This window comes from Oryzias melastigma, linkage group LG13 (assembly GCF_002922805.2).
Source record: "Oryzias melastigma strain HK-1 linkage group LG13, ASM292280v2, whole genome shotgun sequence".
NCBI classification, from domain to species: Eukaryota; Metazoa; Chordata; class Actinopteri; order Beloniformes; family Adrianichthyidae; genus Oryzias; species Oryzias melastigma.
The window spans coordinates 8195437-8214353 of NC_050524.1; the positions used below are offsets into that span (position 1 = coordinate 8195437).

Here is an 18917-nt window from a genome sequence, read left to right on the forward strand (position 1 = left end):
ACAAAATATATTTTTATGGAGAGTAAAATATTGAAAGTTATTTAAAGTTTAAGTTGATTTATTCTGTGGCTTGTTTACATGATGCATTTTTATTCTTATCAGGCTGTTAATCTAGTTAATTGTGTCCAATGTAAATGTAGAGTCGAGGTATACTCTTTTGTTTTTCACCAATGACCTTACGCTCCTCTTGTAACCCATCTACATGCTAATGGGAGGGCTTCAAAAAGTTGGGCTGCTCAGCAGTCAGGCTTGACCTGTATGTGTGCACTCTATTCTATTCTATTCTATTCTATTCTATTCTATTCTATTCTATTCTATTCTATTCTATTCTATTCTATTCTATTCTATGACAGAGATCTAACTGAGTGATGTTGCCTTTGTCTGACTGTCCTGATCATAAACCAGATTCATGCTGGTTTTGATTTCTGTAAATGGATGTGTAAAAGTAGGAGTGCAGACAGTGTAAATGTTTACCATAGATCAGAAGTGTTGCTCGTTGTTTGCCATTGGTGAAGCGTCTTCATTAGTCAAAAAGCGTGGGCGGGACTCTTGCTCTCTGCAGCGAGTCAAAGTGAAAGGCAATAAAGAGAAGCAGTGGCTGCACTTTGCCGACGAGCATCCCCGCCGTCCTGCCTCACCACAGTGATCACAGTCCCCCCTTCTCACTGCGCACAGAAACACTGGGACTCCTCAGACAGCAGCCAGAGTTCATCAATGCAACTCCGGTCAGCCACAAACTGCGCCGTTTAAGCCGGATAGGTCCGTCCTGTGAGACAGCAGAGCAGAGAGACAGAAGGAGAGCCCGAGTGGAGTGTTGGCGGAGCGTTGTGAAGGAGAAGATGATTGTCCAGCAGCACCTGATCTTCATCCTCTGCAGCCTGTGTCCCGGCGTTTTCAAAGGTGAGACTGGGATGCTGCTGCCGTACAGACGGGCGTGGTGTGTGCGTGTGCGCGCGCGCAGAGGGATGGTGTTGGCGGCTGTGTGAAGTGTGAAAGGTGGTTTGTCATCTCTAAGTTTGACGCGGAGGCGCGTGGATGTTTTTTTTTTTTTTTGCGCACGCAGCTGCTCGCGTTTGCGGCCGTCTGCTGGCGGAGCAGCAGAGTGTGCTGGAATGCGTGCAAGTTGAATTGTGCGGCGCAGCGGAACGCAGAATGCGGGTGCACAAGTTTTTTTTTTCCTTGTCTAGGGACAACTTTAACCCCTTTGTGAGATAAAAGCGCAAACTGGAGGCTGTGGGTGATGGTGCTCCTTTCATCCAGCTGATAAGCGTTACAGCTGGTGGCGCGCGCGTTGTTTGCTGGGTCAGGTGTCATTGACAACCCCCCCTCCACCCCCCATCCCAACATCCTTTATTAAACTGTTTATCAATTGCAAAGGTGGAGATAAGTGACACAATGAGCGCATGTGTGCAGCTTTTGTCCTGAGCGTTCTGTGCGTGGCGACATCCTGGAAGTGCCGCTGTGCATTAAATCCCATTCAAAGTTCATTTTCTGGGTGTGATTTTTGCGTGTGTGACTCCCCCACCCCCTCTTCCCCTTTCCCCCCTGTCTGCAGTCATGACAGGAGCCCATCTCCCCGCAGACTGTCCCGCTTCTGGACATGCGTGCGCAGCCACCGCCCTGTAGGCGACCAGTGCACTTAACGTCTGCCAGAAGAGAAGGGGGGGGGCGTATATGTCTGCATATTTGTGTCCCACCACCACCAGATCAAAGACATTATGCCCCCCTCCTTTAATAATGATTAAAATATATATATGTCCCACGTGACTCTGCTGATTTAATGTACTGATAGTGATAATGAGTGTGACCAGTAATCAGAGTGATTATTTCCACAAAAGCTGACAGGAATAATTACAGTGATTTGAACTGGTTCTGCTGAGGACCCCAATCAAGGATCTTTGAAGCAGCAAAGTCCAACATCCCACAGATCTAAGGCTCATCAGGGTCCCCGCTCTGCAACAATGTCGAGTCACTGTGTTCAAGCTCCAGCTCCCTGCAGTGTGTTGATATAAAATCTTTTGAGAGTGAGTTGTAAATTCCTCTGTTTATTATTAATCTGGTTCTCCCTCGATGCTCGTTGCCTTCAGCGCTCTCACTGTAGGTTCTGGCCCACTTTTTTTTTCTTTTTGCTTCGTCTGGTGGAGTTGTTCAACCAAAGATGCCGTTGCGTGTGGCACAGCGGTGACCTCATGAGACATCCACCCACATCAGTCTCCCACTGAGCCCCCCCTCAAGACATGCCCGATTTGGGACAGGAGTCAGTTTAACACGCTTATGGGTTCATGAACTACAGCCTGGTTTCATGAATGTTGAAAATCGTGCTTTATATATGTTCTTGTGGCATTTACTCATAGCAGAAGCCTAATTAAGCTTAAAATGTAATTTATTAAAATTGTTGTGAATTAGACAAAAAATACAGTTGGAAAAAGCTTGTAGTTCTGATGCCAGAAACTCCTTTTACTGATACATCCACTTGCAGACAAATAGATCCATGAATCTCTTTGTTAGGTTGGGGTTGTGAGGGGCTGTAAGCTAGTGGGAAAGCGTGGAAAAAAATGGATAGTGGGATGTAGAGGCAGGCTCACTCCATACCAATGGCTCCGCCCACAACTTAAAACTACATTTCGAATGAACTACTGCCGCTCCGCAAAAATGACATCCAAGAAAACAACAGATTTTTTTTAATCATAATTAAAAAAAACACTAGGAACATTTTTAAATTAGATTGAAATACTTTGGTTGACCATTTAATAAAGCTAATTGCATTGGAGTTTTTCTCCAAATTGTATTTGGGGAAACGCAGAGTTCAGTGTCTTGCCTATTGAATCATCTCAGGAAGTTATGGATCGAAAATCTGACCTTCTGATTGGCATTTGTAAGGTTCTGTGAACTAAATGAATTTGTATTGTCAAGACTGCTGTTTTTATCAGCCGAATTTAGTGTAATACAACACTTTTGTTGCAGCTGCAATCACGATCCGACTGCATCAGCCTGTAGAAATACAGAACATACAGCTTATGTCTCAGATTGTGACAACCTTTCTCTAAAAGATGATGTACGAGTTTAATATTTTACGCTGGAACTTTTCTACAGATGGAACCAGCATCTCACTGAGTTAGAACTTTTTTGGTGGCTTCAAACTAAATTTCCATCCTTGGGTTGAAACATTTGAAAGTGCATTAATCTTAACAAAATGTAACACATTCAGAATATACTAATAAAAAGAGTAAAGTATTGCTTTCTTTTAAATTTGAGCTTTTCTTATTTGTCATGGACATTTATATCCTTTTAGATGTATGCAAAACTATTTCTTTCTCCATTTTAAATGCAGCGGTCAAATGCTAAAGTGCCCAAAATGTCAAGATCTACATCTCATTTTCTTGCTTCGTACAAAAGCCTTTAGTCTATTTTGCAACTGATTTTGGTTCCTGAGCAGACAAAGAGAGAACAGGTTTCACTCAGTTTGATCTTTTCCAAGAGTTCTGTTAAGACAGTACCCACTTCAAAGTCTCCCTAAAATATTTATGGAACGAGGCTAAGGTATGGACTTATGAAGAGTTTGAGTCAGGGCTCTAGAAGCCTAAAATGTAGAGCTTTGCTGAAATGCAAGCTCTGAACAGAACAGAGACAGTGAGTAACTAGAGAGAACACAGAGATAGATGGTATTCAGCAGAGTCTTTGTGATGCCCTCCATCCATTTATCCATCTACAGAAAACGCTAAATTCCTGTCAGGGTCGCAAGGCTGTTGCAGCCAACCCAGCTACTGTTGGGCCAAGCTTCATCACTGGTGCCTCAAAAGATCTGATGCTGCTTTAAAAAAAAGTCTGCAATTTTAGTTATAAAACAGCGCTAATGAAAAAAAAAAATCTTACTAGTGTTAGTTGTATTATTGAACATAAAACATAAAATACACACTTTTTTTTGAGAACGTCAATTGGTGTTTAAATTAGTCGATTTATAGGTTTATAAGTTGGGAGTGTTGCCGTTGAACAATCCCGGCCCCCTTTCCCATCATCCATAGCTGAGCTATCTGTTTACTCTCTCTTCTGCTAGCTTACAGCCCCTCACACCCCCAACCTAACATTACCGGAGCCATATAAATGTCGACCAATATTAGCGTTATCCAACCAGATGCCAGTTCACACCAAGAATGCAAAGACGTACCTAAATCAAGTCGTCTATACAATTGGATGCATGAAACTTGTGCTGCACCTAGCACATTTTCAATATAACAAATACAATGTTTTTCAAACAACATTCTTTGGTCTCCTCCTCAGAAATGTGATTTTTTAGCTTAATTTTTCTATTATCAGAAACTTGCCACAAGAACATGTTAAAAATACCAAAAACATATTTTTTTAAATCAGATTATTTAGTCTTAGACTATAAATCTTTGTGTTTGAAAACCTGGTTTCTGTAAAAGAAAACTATGATGTAATATTTCTATCAATCAGATGGAAGAGGATAAGCTAAATAAATCTGTGTACAATAGGAACGTTAAAGTAGCAGACCTGGCACTCCGTAAATACACAGAAAAACAACAATTAGGGTTAATATAAACTACACTTTAATATGTGGCATTTTATTTAACTCTGTCCTCTTTTGGCTTTTCCAAGTTGTCCATCTGTTGGCCATTGTCATCGCTGGATGTCTGATGTCTTTTACTGTTTCATTTTAATGCAAATGAAGTTACATAAGGAGTCTGGCTCTGCATTAACACCTGCTGATATAAAAGTGCTACAACAATGTCCACAGTAGATGATGCCCTCACTTATACCTGCTAAAGAAAAGACAACCCATGGATCATTGTTTAAATTAAAATGGTTTGAATTATTAACATGCTTCAGGGAGGGAATCTGATGCAAAGAGATGGAGATGGACTAATCGAAAATGCCACTGGTAGATAAAATGTGTAATATTTTAGCTCAGGAAAATTACTGGTTATACAATGCAGTAGGTAAAAACCCAGCACAAATAAAAGTGTAGTTTGAAGTGTTTGTTGTACTTTTTATGGTTTTAATCGTCATTCGGTAGACACCTAAAGGTGATTGAGAAAACTGATATGTCTATGTATGGAAGATAGCTGTCAGGTATTTGGATTTTTCTATGATTAGTCAGCTGTGAAATAATGATGAATGTGAATTTTTATTTCTCAAAATGGTAAATATTTTATGCTTTAGTCACATACGGGTACTGTGGGTTTTGGGGTTTTCCAGTCCTTTGGAGGGTGATAGACAGGTAAGACTGCATCTTAAACGGTGTGTCTTGTAGTTTTCTTGTGGCTCCAAACTGTACAGCTGTATTTCTCCAATACTGCTCCCCCCTTTTGTTGCACTGCTAACGTTAGCTAGTGGGAGAGAGTCGAAACAAATGGATGATGGGAAGTGGGGGAAGTCTCACTCCATAATAACAGTTCCGCCCATAACTCAGAGGTAAATTTCTAATGAATTATTGCCACTCTGCAGAAACGATGTCCAGAAAATGACACAGATCTTTTAGTCATAATTTAAAGTACTTAAGATACATCATGAAAATGGAGCATACCATTGTCATTCATGTGGTTGAAGTATTGTAAAAAATATCCTATGTTCACGTTCCAGAGGCCACTTACAATGAAAAGTCTATGTAAATGTACATAAATGCAAGTTTTGGGCTTATTTGTTCAAAAACTTGTGTTCATGCGTTGAACACAAATTTCTACAATCATTTTTGGCTTTATGTACAGAACTCATGACTATTGAATGTGTGATGAAAGTTTAACCAGGTTGAACTTTAACTGGCGTCCTCTTTAAATCCCAGAAGTGAAAAATGATCATAGAGGAGAAATTAATAATTGTAGTTTGTGCCTGGTTGGAATTATATGACACCATGTCAGTTATATATCGGAATAGAGCTGTGAAGGACTAAAATTTCACAAAAGTTGCACTGCTTTTACATTTTACACTAAGCTTCTTCCACCTGCGTCTCACCTACTTATTCTTACATGTTCAAGTGTCACCCGCAGCATGCCCATAGATAAAATGTGCATGAACATTTTCACTCTATGGCTGGGGTTTCAGTCCTCGAGGGCTGGTGTCCTATGTGTTCTCCAACCAACCTGCCATTGAAGCTCCTTAGTGGCCAATTACACCCGATCCAGGTAATCAGGAGCAGGAGGCCGGCCCTCGAGGACCGACTTTAGACTCACCATGTGGTCTACGATCTGCCCCAAACAGATTTGCCAAATGTCAGCCGCAGACGACCCGTATCCACCTGTAAGGGGAGTTGTGACTAAGCCACAAGGAAAAACTACGGGGTTTATTTCCTGGCTTTGAATGTGATAGTACTAGATCGTTAACACTGTCTAATCTCCGTGTAAGCAGCATGTAGGCTGGAGCTTCTTACATAAAAAAAGTTATCCATACTTTTATAGTCTGGGACAGCAGATACATGTGGAGGTCCACGGATGATTAATGAAAGAGGAAGTGAGAGCAAACTAAGCCTCATGGACTTTTTTCCTTCCTCTTATCTTTGATTTCCTTTTTTTCTGAGATGTCAGATCCTTAGCACATTTTTCAACCACATATGGTGTTTGGAAACAAGGAAAGAAATCAGTGTTTATGGGAAGAATCATAAAATCATCCGTCACTCCGGAGGTATTTGACTGTGGCTTAACTTGCCACCAGATTCGAGTGAAGTAATGAGGACGGTTTTTAGATATCTTGCTCCCTAAAAGCCAATAGGAAGAAAAGTAAGAGGGAAAACATAACCTCTTCAGCAGAGGTAATGAAAACAGTATCTCCGATGTGCTCAAGGCCTAATCGACAGTTAAATTGCAGAGTGCTGCATCGCACACTGCGGTGATTCTGGAGACAAGACTTCAGCTTCAGCAGCTCTGCTCATGCACCATATTGCTGTGAGTCATTCCACATACACTCATCCTCCTTTGAAACATAAAAAAAGGGGAAAATACGACACTATTTTTGCCTATATGCTGGACTCTAAATTAGAACTGTAGCCAATAAAGAGTGGGGCTGCCCAAATGTTGAAAAAGCCTGTGTGGCAGGATGTATTTCAGCGTTTCCTCCAGTTAAACTAGCCTGCTGTGCTGTGCTCTGCGTGAGGTGCTGTTGCCCCCACATGCGCTTTGGTGGGAACTCATGTCACTCTGTGAGGTGTTGGTGTATCATTACACCATCACAACATATTTCACTAAAGGCAGATAATGAAGACACAAGACAGACTTGTCAGAGACAGTTATCAGGTAAGATGGCAGGCAGACAGGGCTAGTAATGCTAATTAGCCATGTGCTGCCGCTATACTTGGGCTGGCTGTACCACAGGATGCATGTCTTATGATCCGCACACTTCTTTGTTGGCCACACTCCCTGGTTTGGTGTGATATTCCTTCTTCTCAAGTGTTTCATCACTTTTCCTTCTTGCTAAGCCGAAAAAAAAAAAAAAAAGAAAAAGCTCTCACACCACCAGGGGAACTTTCTCTTTGTTTGAGCACGGAGCCTTTCATCATGTCTTATCTCGTCAGGCATTTTGGCGAGTGCAGCCTACAGGTGGTGTGTGTTTGACCATGATTTGTGGGGGCAGTAATGATGGAAAAATGGAAGGTAAATGAGAGTGGATCTGTTTTGGGGGGTATTCAACTAGCTATGGTGTGTAACATATACATCAAAACTGGCGATAAAGAGACAGAGGAGAAATATAAATCTCTAAAATTGGGAAGAGAATGTAAGCCTGCGGTTAAAAATGCTGAACTGTGCTTACCGGTCACTTTAATAGGAACTCCAGTACAATCTAATCTGATTTAATGTTCTAACTTTGCTATAAATTCTCATTTGACCAGTTTTAATTTGCAATCTTCAAAGTTTTATGCCTCTACTTGATACAGAAGGAAAGTGCTCTCATGAACACCTTTATGCATGAGTAGTACACTAACCTCATTCAGTCTTGTAGTTTTACTCCACCAAATGTAGTAGTTTCTTGCTTAAATGGAAATCAGTGCAAACATTTGATATAAAAAATATGCTTTAAAAATTGTCAAATTTGTAAGTTCATCAGAGCTTCTGGGTCAAACACAGAAATAATATGTCTTAGAGATCCATGAAAAGATGTGACCAGCTGACCTGACAATTTTCAATACAGATGATTTGGAGCTGTTTCAGAGCGATTAGGATGTCATCTGAGAAGTATATGAGATCATCGAACCATATCCTTTACAAAAATAAATGACCAGGTGGGACAAACCGACCTGACACTTGTTAACAGTGTAACTGTTGTACTGAAAATAGTCTCTAACATTTGCCAGATGCCACTCCTCCATTTGCACAAAATTTTAGGGTAAATATAATAATAAAAACAAGACATATAAACATTAAACACACACACACAAAAGAAACAGTTCTTATATTTGTTCTTTTTTTTTATTATGTGAGGCAAATAGCATTGGTGTAAATGGGAACTAATTTGTTTTGCGAACAAGCACTCAGTGATTGTTTAAAAAACTGCAGCTGACTTCTGGTTAGTTTATTTTCTTCAACTTTTTATTTCCTGCTGTTCAAATAAATAAAAATACATGTCACAATAATGACATTCTTCATACTGCTTAACCCTTTAACACCAACGCTATAGCTCCAATGTTGAGATTCTATTCACAGCCGTAGCTCTTCAACCATTTATGGATTTAACGTAAATTCTTGTTGTAAACGGTTAAAAAGTTACACATATAAAAGATTAAAATTATATTAATATTTTACTTAAATTAAAATTTAAAAATATCTTAAGACACATTCATTTATTGTAACTAAATTGGAAATCTGATCAGGTATGAATTAAATTAAATAGATATTTTTCCCTAGCTTGTATGCAGCTGAGCTTCAATTTATTGCATACTTATTTGTATTTACCAGTTGACCAAAAAAAGAAATACATAATTGAACTAAAGAAATATATTTAAAAAATAATGTAGAAAAATGCTGAGCACTTTAAAGGCCTATATGAATTAATTCTGAGTTTATTGATGTCAAAGACATTTTGTGAGGCACACGGCACTTTGTCAAAATGTGTGGTTGGGTGTTAGTGTGAACACGCTAATGTGGCTAACGTTTCAGTCTGTGTTTTTTTTTTTTTTTTTATTACAATTTTGGGAGTTTAGCATAGTTACAGTAACATTTGTTTTTGCTGTATGAATCTGTTTTATTATGTGTTGCAACTGAGGTTGGGTGTTTAGTAAATATGCTAATGTGGCTTAGACCTGTGGTTTTTTATGTGTTGCTAACAAGATTTTGAGTTAGCATAGATACAGTAACTTTTGTTCTAGCAATATCAGTCTTTTTTATTTATGTGCTGGGAGTTACAGGTATTGTAAATATGCTAGCGCGGCTAATGCTTCTAAGTTGGCTAACGTGTAGCGTGTTACAAACACAATTTAGGCCGAATTCGAATACTTCCCCTACCCCTTCGACTTCTCCCTACTGCTCCGATTTATGGGACATTTGAAGCAGTAGTGATTTCTGAACTTATTTTTTTTAAGGCGGACCTTCAGGGACTTATAGGGCTCGCTATCCCTCCGCTGGAAAGGTGTTCTGCGTCACACTGTGCCGTGGAATAATCAGTCAGCATTTCTTTACGAGGGTGTCCTACTCAGAAGTTTTCATTTAAATGTGAGTAATTGTTTTTTTTATTTTAATATGATTTTTTAAAGTTATAAAACTGATGTTATGAATTTTCAGAACGCTGGCAGCTGAAATATATGACCGGCGTCTGTTGATGATGTCATTGAGTGGTAGTAACTATTAAACTCTGTGTTTGGAGGGCTAAGTGTAGGGGTAGGGAGAAGCTGGACGGGTAGGGGAAGAAATCGGCTTTATAGAGTTAATGTGAACAAAGTTAATAAAGTCTGAATGATGAAGTTAGACTCTTCTCTCGCTTAATTATAGTTCGGTGCGCCTTATAAATGACATAAGTTCAAACAAACAGTTCATTGGTGGTGTGCTTTATAATCCGGCGTATATGTGGAAAACACAGTAATGATTTAGCATCAATTAAAATGTAACTTGATTATCACTTTAGGAAAACATATGTTCTAGCGTTCAGAAGTAAATTTAATAAACTGCCTTCACTCCTCACTTTTCTTTTGAGTGTTCTGTGGAGAGGCAGCTGGTACACCACCTCTTTTCTTTTCTTAGTGGAAACATTTTTCTTTTGTTTAAAATCATGATTCATTGAAAATCCCTCAAAACGAATAGATATTGGACTCAAGCAAGAGCAAAAGTGAACCTCAAAATGCCACACACTGTGAGGCAGGGAGCCTGCGAGACGTATGCCTGAGCACATCTCCTGTGAGTTAGAATAATCAGTCAGCAGGAATACGCTGGCTGAGATCACGACAAGGTATGGCAGAGGAATGAGGTTTACGTTCAAGTATACCCGTTCCCCGGCACTGAGGGTTAGCTTATCCCCGCAGAATGTCTTCTAGCTGCCAAGTGCTGGCTCCGGTGCCGCGCTGTATGCCACTGCAAATGATAATCCAGTAAAAGGGGCCAATATGCTCCAAAAAAGCCACAGCCGCCCTGCTTGCTTTCTGTTGACAGATACACATCTGTAGGGATAAGCCTGAAGCCAGAGGCAAATGTGCTCAGACAAGTGGGGAAGGGGCCTTAAGATTAGCTGCTTTACCCATATGCTGTGTGCTGTCAGTCTCCCTTTTCCACGCTCTTTGTCACTGCACTTAAACACACCGTGCCCCGTCTGAGCAGCTATAGGGTTGGCCACAGAGTTGATAGTCTGTAAGACCAATTATACTTTCAAAGATTATTTTTGGTCCATATTTAAAGGGAAAAAACGCTTAAGAGAGTTTTCTTTTCGCCTGAAAACCTGTCTCTCAAGATACTTCTGATAATTTTTAAACCTCAATTGGTCACACTGATAAGCAGGGAAGGCAACACTCACATCAATTTCCTGCTCCTGAAGTCATTGTCGTACTCAGACGTCTGTAAGGTTAGCAGATCCGATCCTACAGTGTCGCACAACTAAACACTCGAAGCTGCAAAAGGATTTGAATTTAAATCGTTGTTTTAACATGGAAGCAGAACTGGTTTCAAGTTTTATGTGTTGAGACTGGATCTAGTGTGACTGTGAAGCAACAGACACACCTGGCATGTGACACATGGTCAAGAAGGCTCTGGTTCTTGAATGCATGTGTAGCTCATAATGGACGGGTAGGGATAGGCTTCTTTTTCTAGTGTTAACTAGTACACGTTCATAACCTACAGATGGAAGAGACTTGGTGTGAAATGTCGAAGCGGTGCAAATCTGATGAATCTCACTCTATTCTGATAAAGGAAAGAGTTGGTGTCATCCAATTCCGGCCGGGCAGAAACCATAATTACAAATTTGATCAATTTCCAAGTAGCTGACCTTCTGTGTATTAAAAAAGACAAACATCTCCCCAGGGACCCATCTAGGAGACCAGATGTTTGAAGTGGCTCAGGCATCTGCTCCGGATGCCTCCTGAACGCCTCCCTGGAGAGGTGTTCTGGGCATGCCCCACTGGGCAGAGGCCCCGGGGAAGACCCAGGACATAATGGAGAGACTACGTCTCTCGGCTGGCCTGGGACCTGGATCCCCCCAGAGGAGCTGGAGGAAGTGGCCGGGGAGAGGGAAGTCTGGTCATCTTTACTTAGACTGCTGCCCCGCGACCTGGTCCTTGATGAGCAAAAGAACCTGGATGGCATTGAGATAAATAGAAGTGGATGAAACAAGCTCTGACGTCACCAATAGAAAATGGTTTACCTCAGGTTCCAAGGAAATGAAATAAATTCAGTCGACATTTTCTGGATATCGCCCAATTTTGCCATTTTGGGACCAGATGACGTTAGTAAGCTGTGATTGGTCCAAAAATCAGTCAAACGCTTTGAACGTTTGAGGTGGAGCCAGTGGGCTCTACATTCTCTTATTGGGGGATCTGATTGGCCATTTCATAACTTCAATAACATGCAACAAAGAAAACATATAATGAAAAAAAAAAAGGTTTAGCAATAACATGTTAAAAAGAGGTACCAAAGCAAGAATGGTCATTCTGACAAACATAATTTCTGAGTAATAGTTGTTTATTTTTCAATAGAAGTCTATGGGATTTTGGCTTTCTGGGACCAAAATCCTGAAATACTTCCTATTTGGAACATGAGGGGGAGGGAATCCAGTTCTCTCTATGTACTGTCTATGGACTCTACCCATAAATCACTACCAAATCTGATCACTCACTGATCAAAGTTCAACTGGTTGAGCTTTCAACATGCGATCAATGGCCGGACGTTTTGTATGTAAAACCCTAAGATTGTCTTGAAAATGGATATAGCTAAGCATGAACACCCTTGAGTGGTCGCTTGAAGCGCATTGTCAATGGTGGTGTGATTGTAGCTTGACTGCTGAAAACACATCAACCCTAAGCAGAAATCACTCTTAAAATCGAGAAAGCTAAAGCATGAAAGGCTAAAATTTTGGGAGGCTGTAAAGCAAATTACCATGTTAAACGCAAAAAATTCATCTAAGAGTAGCTCTTGAAAATAAAATTCTATGTCTCTGAGGTATTTTTATACTATATTTTATGTAGAAGAAGAAGCTTCAGGACTTCAGCCATTTTTCAAACGCAAATTAGGTTAATCAAAAGCCAATGATTTTTGACTGAAGAAACTTTTCTTTTTCTTTTTAAATTCACAAAATTTAAGCTAAAGATGCACATGGGGCTGGTGTCAAAGTCAAGTAAAGCAAAAAAGAAAGGATTATAGTAGATGAAGAGGAGTTTCTTAGATGTATCTTTTTAACATTTTTAATAAGCTAACTCAGAAAGATAATATTCAGTCTTTACAGCATACAGGAAAACCAATAAATTGCTCAACCCCTAAAGCTGAAATGTCTAAGTATTGCAGCATTTTTCATGTCTGTTGTGCGAATGCAATTCATCATTTAAAGCTCCTCAACATACAGCACAAGTGATTATATTGCTCCTCAAAAGACGCACAAGACTATTTTTGCAGTATCTTAAGGCATTTTAGCTCTTTAATGGTGAGCAGCACTCAGAGAATGTGAATTACTGTCAGGCCTGGGTTTGCTTAGGTGCCATATTGTATTCCCCCTTGCTCTATTTGTCTTGTGCATGGAGGGATCCTGCCTTCTGGCTTCAGGATCATTCTTTTTTTGTTGTTGCACATATTGAAGAATTCACTTTGCTGGGATCTATTTCCCTTTTAATGCTTAACTACGGTGGCCCCGAAGTACAGATCCCACTCAACGATAAAACATATTAAAAATCTCAACGATAATTGAAGAAGTAAAAAGTTAAATATTGAATTAAGCAACACAAACTCTGTCATTTGTTGAAAATACTAGGTATTTTTTAATCAAATTAAATGTTTAAGTTGAGTAAATCATTAAAACAAAACTATAATTTGATGAAAACTAACCATTTTAAAGAGTAATAAATGACAAAACTTTGGTTAATTGATCCAATCAAGTGTATGATAAGAAAAAAGCATCACATTTTAACAAAATTCAGAAACTAAAACTCATTTCCAAAAAAAAAATAACATTTTGGAATATAAAATAATCAAAATGAAACAGTAAAAAACAAAACACTTTAAGAAACTGGAAGGTATAATATGACATCACTGATTAAATAATATGTAAGTTCTGACTTGAGATTTATTTCATGTCCCATAGTACTTTCCTCATCCAGTTTCTTCTTTTGTTTTATTTTTCTAAAATTAATCTATGATTTTTGGACAAGGAAGGAACTACGGAACATTGCTGTCCATAATTTCAACTGAAAGTTGTTTGGTATGAAGTGATACTGAATATGCTCCGTATATATCATACAACTTTTATATGCAGAAATAGAAGATACATTTGGAAAAAAAAAAACATCATCATCCAATAAGCAATGTCCCATTGTACCTACCTTTTCCAGTATTTTATTGTGTTTAATTTAGGGGTAGGGGAAGAATTCGGATTTGGCCTCAATTTTGATTTCTGGATTTTTATTTATTTAAATATTTTTATGCGTTTTTTTCTAAGCATTTCATTTTTTTATGGAATTGTGCTTTGTTTTTTTGGATTTTATTTTGGTTTCTATTTTTTTTAATTATTTGTTTTGCTTTTTAAAACTGTTGTCATGATTAATATGTTTTTGCATTGATTTGTTGATGTGATTTCACTTGAGGGCCACCGTAGTTTTTTTTTCTCCAGAGTGTAGGTAACTGTGGTATGTTACAAAAGTTTTCCTCTTGATTACCTCCCTAATTTGGGATCAAACTCACGAACAGGTCCTTACAAACCCAACTGTGTCACCATTCAGGACAAAAATCTGTCTTCCCTGCAATTTTTAAAATAAAAACAAACAAACAAAAATCATGTTTAAATGTGTTGTAAGCCAGAAAAAGCTTTAAACCCGACTTTAAATTCATCTTTAAAATAATGAAGCAACATATTGTAAAATACAGCAGTAAATATTATATTGCTGTTGTATTTTTAACCACTAGGGATGCGATGGTTACAGATACATTTCGAAAAATCGACTTGGTACTGAGAGTAACAGTTAAAAACTATAGATATAAACAAGGTTGGTTGGTAAAATGCTATAAAATCAATCAAAAAGAAATGAATCGAGTCAACTTTATCAGCTCCTCTTGCTGCTGTGCTCTGCACTGTCTGCCTTTTTGTGTGCATGTGATTTTTGAACATTGAGATGTGCATATGATAGGGAAAGACACACATCTCCATTATTTATTTATTTTAAAATGGGTCACACAAAAGCTGGCTTTTTTTTTTTTTTTTTTTGCAGTGAGTCAGGTTTTGACATGTTGCCAGCTTGTTGATCCGCGCTCCACAGCACAGTTCAATGCTGCCCGTTAATGTCCACTCCCTTCTTACCTTCCTTTTTTTCAAATTCACCATTAGATTTAGCAGCACTAATCGACTTTTTTTAGCCACAAACAAAATCCGCAAACAATGGTAGCAGGTGCTGAGAGAATACATGCAACACCGTTTGACACATTTTCAGTCTGCGTTCTGATGACGGATTTAAAAGAGAATTTTAAATGACCTTGTAACTGTTTTTGTGTAAAATCCGGGAAAAACAAAACATTTTTTTTGTTTACTTCTTTCCTTCTTTTTTGGGAAGGGGGGTATTTTGCTAGAGAATTTGAAAGAAGGTGGACTTGTGTTTTTGTGAAAGCTTTCTGCATTCCCTACATTACAGTATTGTGTCTGAAATGAAGCCTACACTTCATTTCATTGCCGTTTGCAGTGTTGACCTTTGCCGTTCTCTCTTGGCCTTCATCTCTGCTGAAGAGGGCTCTGTGCCCGACTGAGGATGAGCTTCTGAATCTCATTTACCCCGTGTGATGATCTCCCTTTTCTCCTTCTACTGCACACACAGAACAAAGTTAATATTTTTCTTCAGGAATTATTGCAGTACACCGTTCTTTGACCCATCAGGCTTCTTATCAGTTCTAGTAATGTTTTTCAAGCTTGACTCCTAAGATAATCCCAAGTATTTGTATTTTATCAAACTTTAAGTAATAACTGATTGAAAAAAACAATTTTTTCCTGATGTTTCTCATAAAAGGATGTATCAAGTGAAAGAAAAAAATCTGCAGAATTTTAACCAGAATTAAGTAAGTGTAGAGTTACTGCTGCTGCTAAAGGCTAATATACTGAGACTGAGAATACAATAGACTGAGAGACAGCTTCTTAGACTGAGAGACAGCTTCTTCCCAAAAGCTGTGGCTGTACTAAACGCTCACTTCCAACCATAACCCTTGATACTTTGCACATTCATAGGCGACTTTGCACACTCGTCTGCTCTGGTCACTTTATTCCTCACCTCATTTCTTGTACATAATTGACCCTTTTTGATTGAAATCTTTCTTATATTTTATATATTTATTACTGTGTATAAATATGTCCACATTGAAAAAGTGAGTTGTAACCGAAATTTCATTGTAACTGCAATGACAATAAAGGCATTCAATTCAATATACGTTTTCTTTCTATTACTAAATGTTTTTAGGATCTTGCCTTCTAAAAAAATATTTGCAACATTAGAATAAACACAGGGTAATTATTTTGTTTGTCTTTTTTCTTTGTCTGTATTAGTTTTTCGTAGGGCAGGGTATCGGTAATAATTTCCTATATTCATTCAATTTGAATCACCAGAGCCTGGATCAATTTTATTCTATTTTTTTTTTCCGATCCACCTTATTCATTCTGATTAAATTCAATTTTGAGTTTACACATTTAGACACAAAAATGTTCAGATCATTAACATTATAAACATTGTTCTGCTTCTCCTGGAGGGCGTTTCAGTTTGGCCACTAGGTGGAGCTCGCGCTATAGCAGTACACTTTCTTCAAGAAGAATAAGCAAAGAATGAGCAAAAAACTGTTTTTGACCAAAAATGGTTACTTTAACAAGCGTTTCTTAAAAAAGTTTGGAAAATTCATGCCCGTTTGTATATGAAGTTGTTCATTTAGTCAGCATGTTTAGGTCAGGGGTGGGCAACCTTTAACAGTAAAAGAGCCATTTGGCCTCATTTTCTAATGATTAAAACCTAGAAGGAGCTGTATCTTTACCTTTTACCTTTAATAGAGGCCAAATTAGCAAAAAAGTTAGCTTGTTACTTAATTATTAGCAGATCTCCAAATTAGCATAAAATTCCTCAGTAAATTAAATCAACCAAAAATGTTACCATGTTACTAAAAGAAAAGCTAAACTCTAAATTAGCATTAAAACTCCAGAAGATAACAAATTAGCCAAAAATGCTAGCATATATTGCTAAAATATTAGCAAAACTCCAAATTAGCATAAAAAACTAATTAGAGGCCAAAATTACCAAAAAAGCTAGCTTGTTGTTTGATTCCTAGCTGAACTCCATATTAGCCTCAAATTTTTCAGTAAACTGAATAAGTCAAAAATGTTAGCATGTTGCTAAAATAGAAGCTAAATTCTTAATTATCCCAGAATAACTTCAGTAGATAACAAATTAGCTGAAAACATCAGGATTTTTTTCTAAAACACTAGCTAAACTCCACATTAGCCTAAAACCTCCAATGGACAAAAAAATAGCAAAAAACATTAGCATGTTGCTAAAATAGAAGCTAAACTCTATTTTTTTTTAAATTACTATTATTTTATTTTTCTTCAGCCAGAGAGCCACCATGGAGAGATAAGAGTCACATGTGGCTCTGGAGCCACAGGTTGCAGATCCCTGGTTTAGGTCGACTGAGCATTAGCATTAGCCATCGAATGGGAAATTCCATTGAAGCTAGCGGAATTTAGCTTTTTGTTCTAGATTAATTTCCATATTCATGGATCAATTATTGATAGATAGATCGATTCAAATCAATTAATTGATTTTTTATCAATCCAGCCCCATTTTTTTGTCTGTTGCTCATTTTTAATACATTTTTCAATGAAAATGTTTAATGTTTTAGGAAATTTACCCTAAATTCATCCATCCATCTATCCATTAAAAAAATCATAGATTTGTATATTTTATGAACAGCAAATTAAAAATAAATAGAAATAGGGAACACAGATTAACTGATTTATGGAGTTTAATAAATTGGTGACGACTCATCAGTCTGGGCTGTGAGCGGGCAGGCAGGTTATGGCAGGACAGACTTGTAGTAATTATGCAGTTTCTTATGAACACTTTCTTTTGAAGTTCCATCATTTATGCTGTCAAAATGAATTTGCAATGTGAATCCTAATGTGGGTTTACACGAACTCGTAGATTTAAACATTTTTAGATTGAATCAGGCTCTTTTTCTTTATGAATTTGCTGCATGTAAGAATGAGCAAGCAAGTGATATTTATAGCTGCCGAGACTCAATGATGCAACTGGAAAACCAAAAGAAAAAAAATGATTTTCTCTGTTTTTCTATCATAATGCTATAACATTATTCCTTTAAAGACACAGTGATAAAAATTGTGGGTGTGTTTGTTTTATAACATGTACTTGTGGCTTTTTTCTCTTAAAAAATGTAAACTTTAAGTTGCATTTCTGAGTATTTGTTTATACAAATTGTTATGTATTTGAAATAAAATGCAAAAAAAGACCCAAAAAGCTTGTAATTAGTGAAATATTATATCAGAAACTATAAAAAATTTCATTTATTTTAAATAATTTATATATTGGAAGGTAAAAATGTGCACATATTGGCTTAAGACTTATTGACTTCTCATTTTACAGTAAACATATGTACCATTTCAAGTTGCATCCTCATTCATTGTTGGGATGAGATAAGTTCCTTTTATGTGTTTTTTTTTCACTCTTTTTGACAACGTGACGTGTGTTTTACCACTAAAGTTGTGAAGCTTTAAAGCTCAGTCCAGCTTATGTGATTGTCCTGCGAGAACACTGCCTGAGCTTCCAAAACTCGAAACTAAAGCCTCAAAAAGCACAAATTTAGGTTCACGCATGTTTTTATGCTTTTATTGACTCCCTCTTTACAAGCTTCCCACTAGTCTCTAAAGCTGGAGTGCAGACTCGGGATGCAGGCATATTTGCAAGTGATGGTGAGGGGTAAAAGCACTGAAACTCATGTCCTCATAAAGAGGGATCAGCACTGCGAACGGGAGCTGCATACCGATGCAAGAGGTGCCTATGCACAGAGCCAGAGAGCAGGCCTCTCTGGGAAAAAAAGGAAAAGCCTTGAGCTGGGAGCAGAAGGGTAAAGGAAGAGAACGTGGGAGCCTAAAGTGTAGAGAGCAAAGGACATGCCATTATGTAAGATACTAGTCATTTTTCCATCTGCTGTCTCTAACCAAGTAAAAGGGGTTAGGGGAGGTTATTACATAAAGGATTATTCTGAGGGTCCACTCTTACAAATGTGCTAACAGGCAACTGTTGGCACATCAGAGAT

General features: G+C 38.1%; 1 protein-coding gene across 5 annotated transcripts in view; it reads left to right on the forward strand.

The window, feature by feature from the left end:
* Positions 1-473: 473 nt before the first annotated feature.
* Positions 474-18917, forward strand: part of cadm2b (cell adhesion molecule 2b) — a 231383-nt gene continuing 212939 nt past the window's right edge. Inside the window, exon 1 of one of the 5 annotated variants that reach the window (XM_024277531.2) lies at positions 474-900. In XM_024277531.2, coding sequence (XP_024133299.1) covers positions 840-900 — 61 coding nt within the window. In that variant the 5' untranslated portion in view covers positions 474-839. The remainder of the gene's footprint in view (positions 901-18917) is intronic. The other 4 variants (XM_024277529.2, XM_024277526.2, XM_024277528.2 and 1 more) reach the window with 4 other exon arrangements.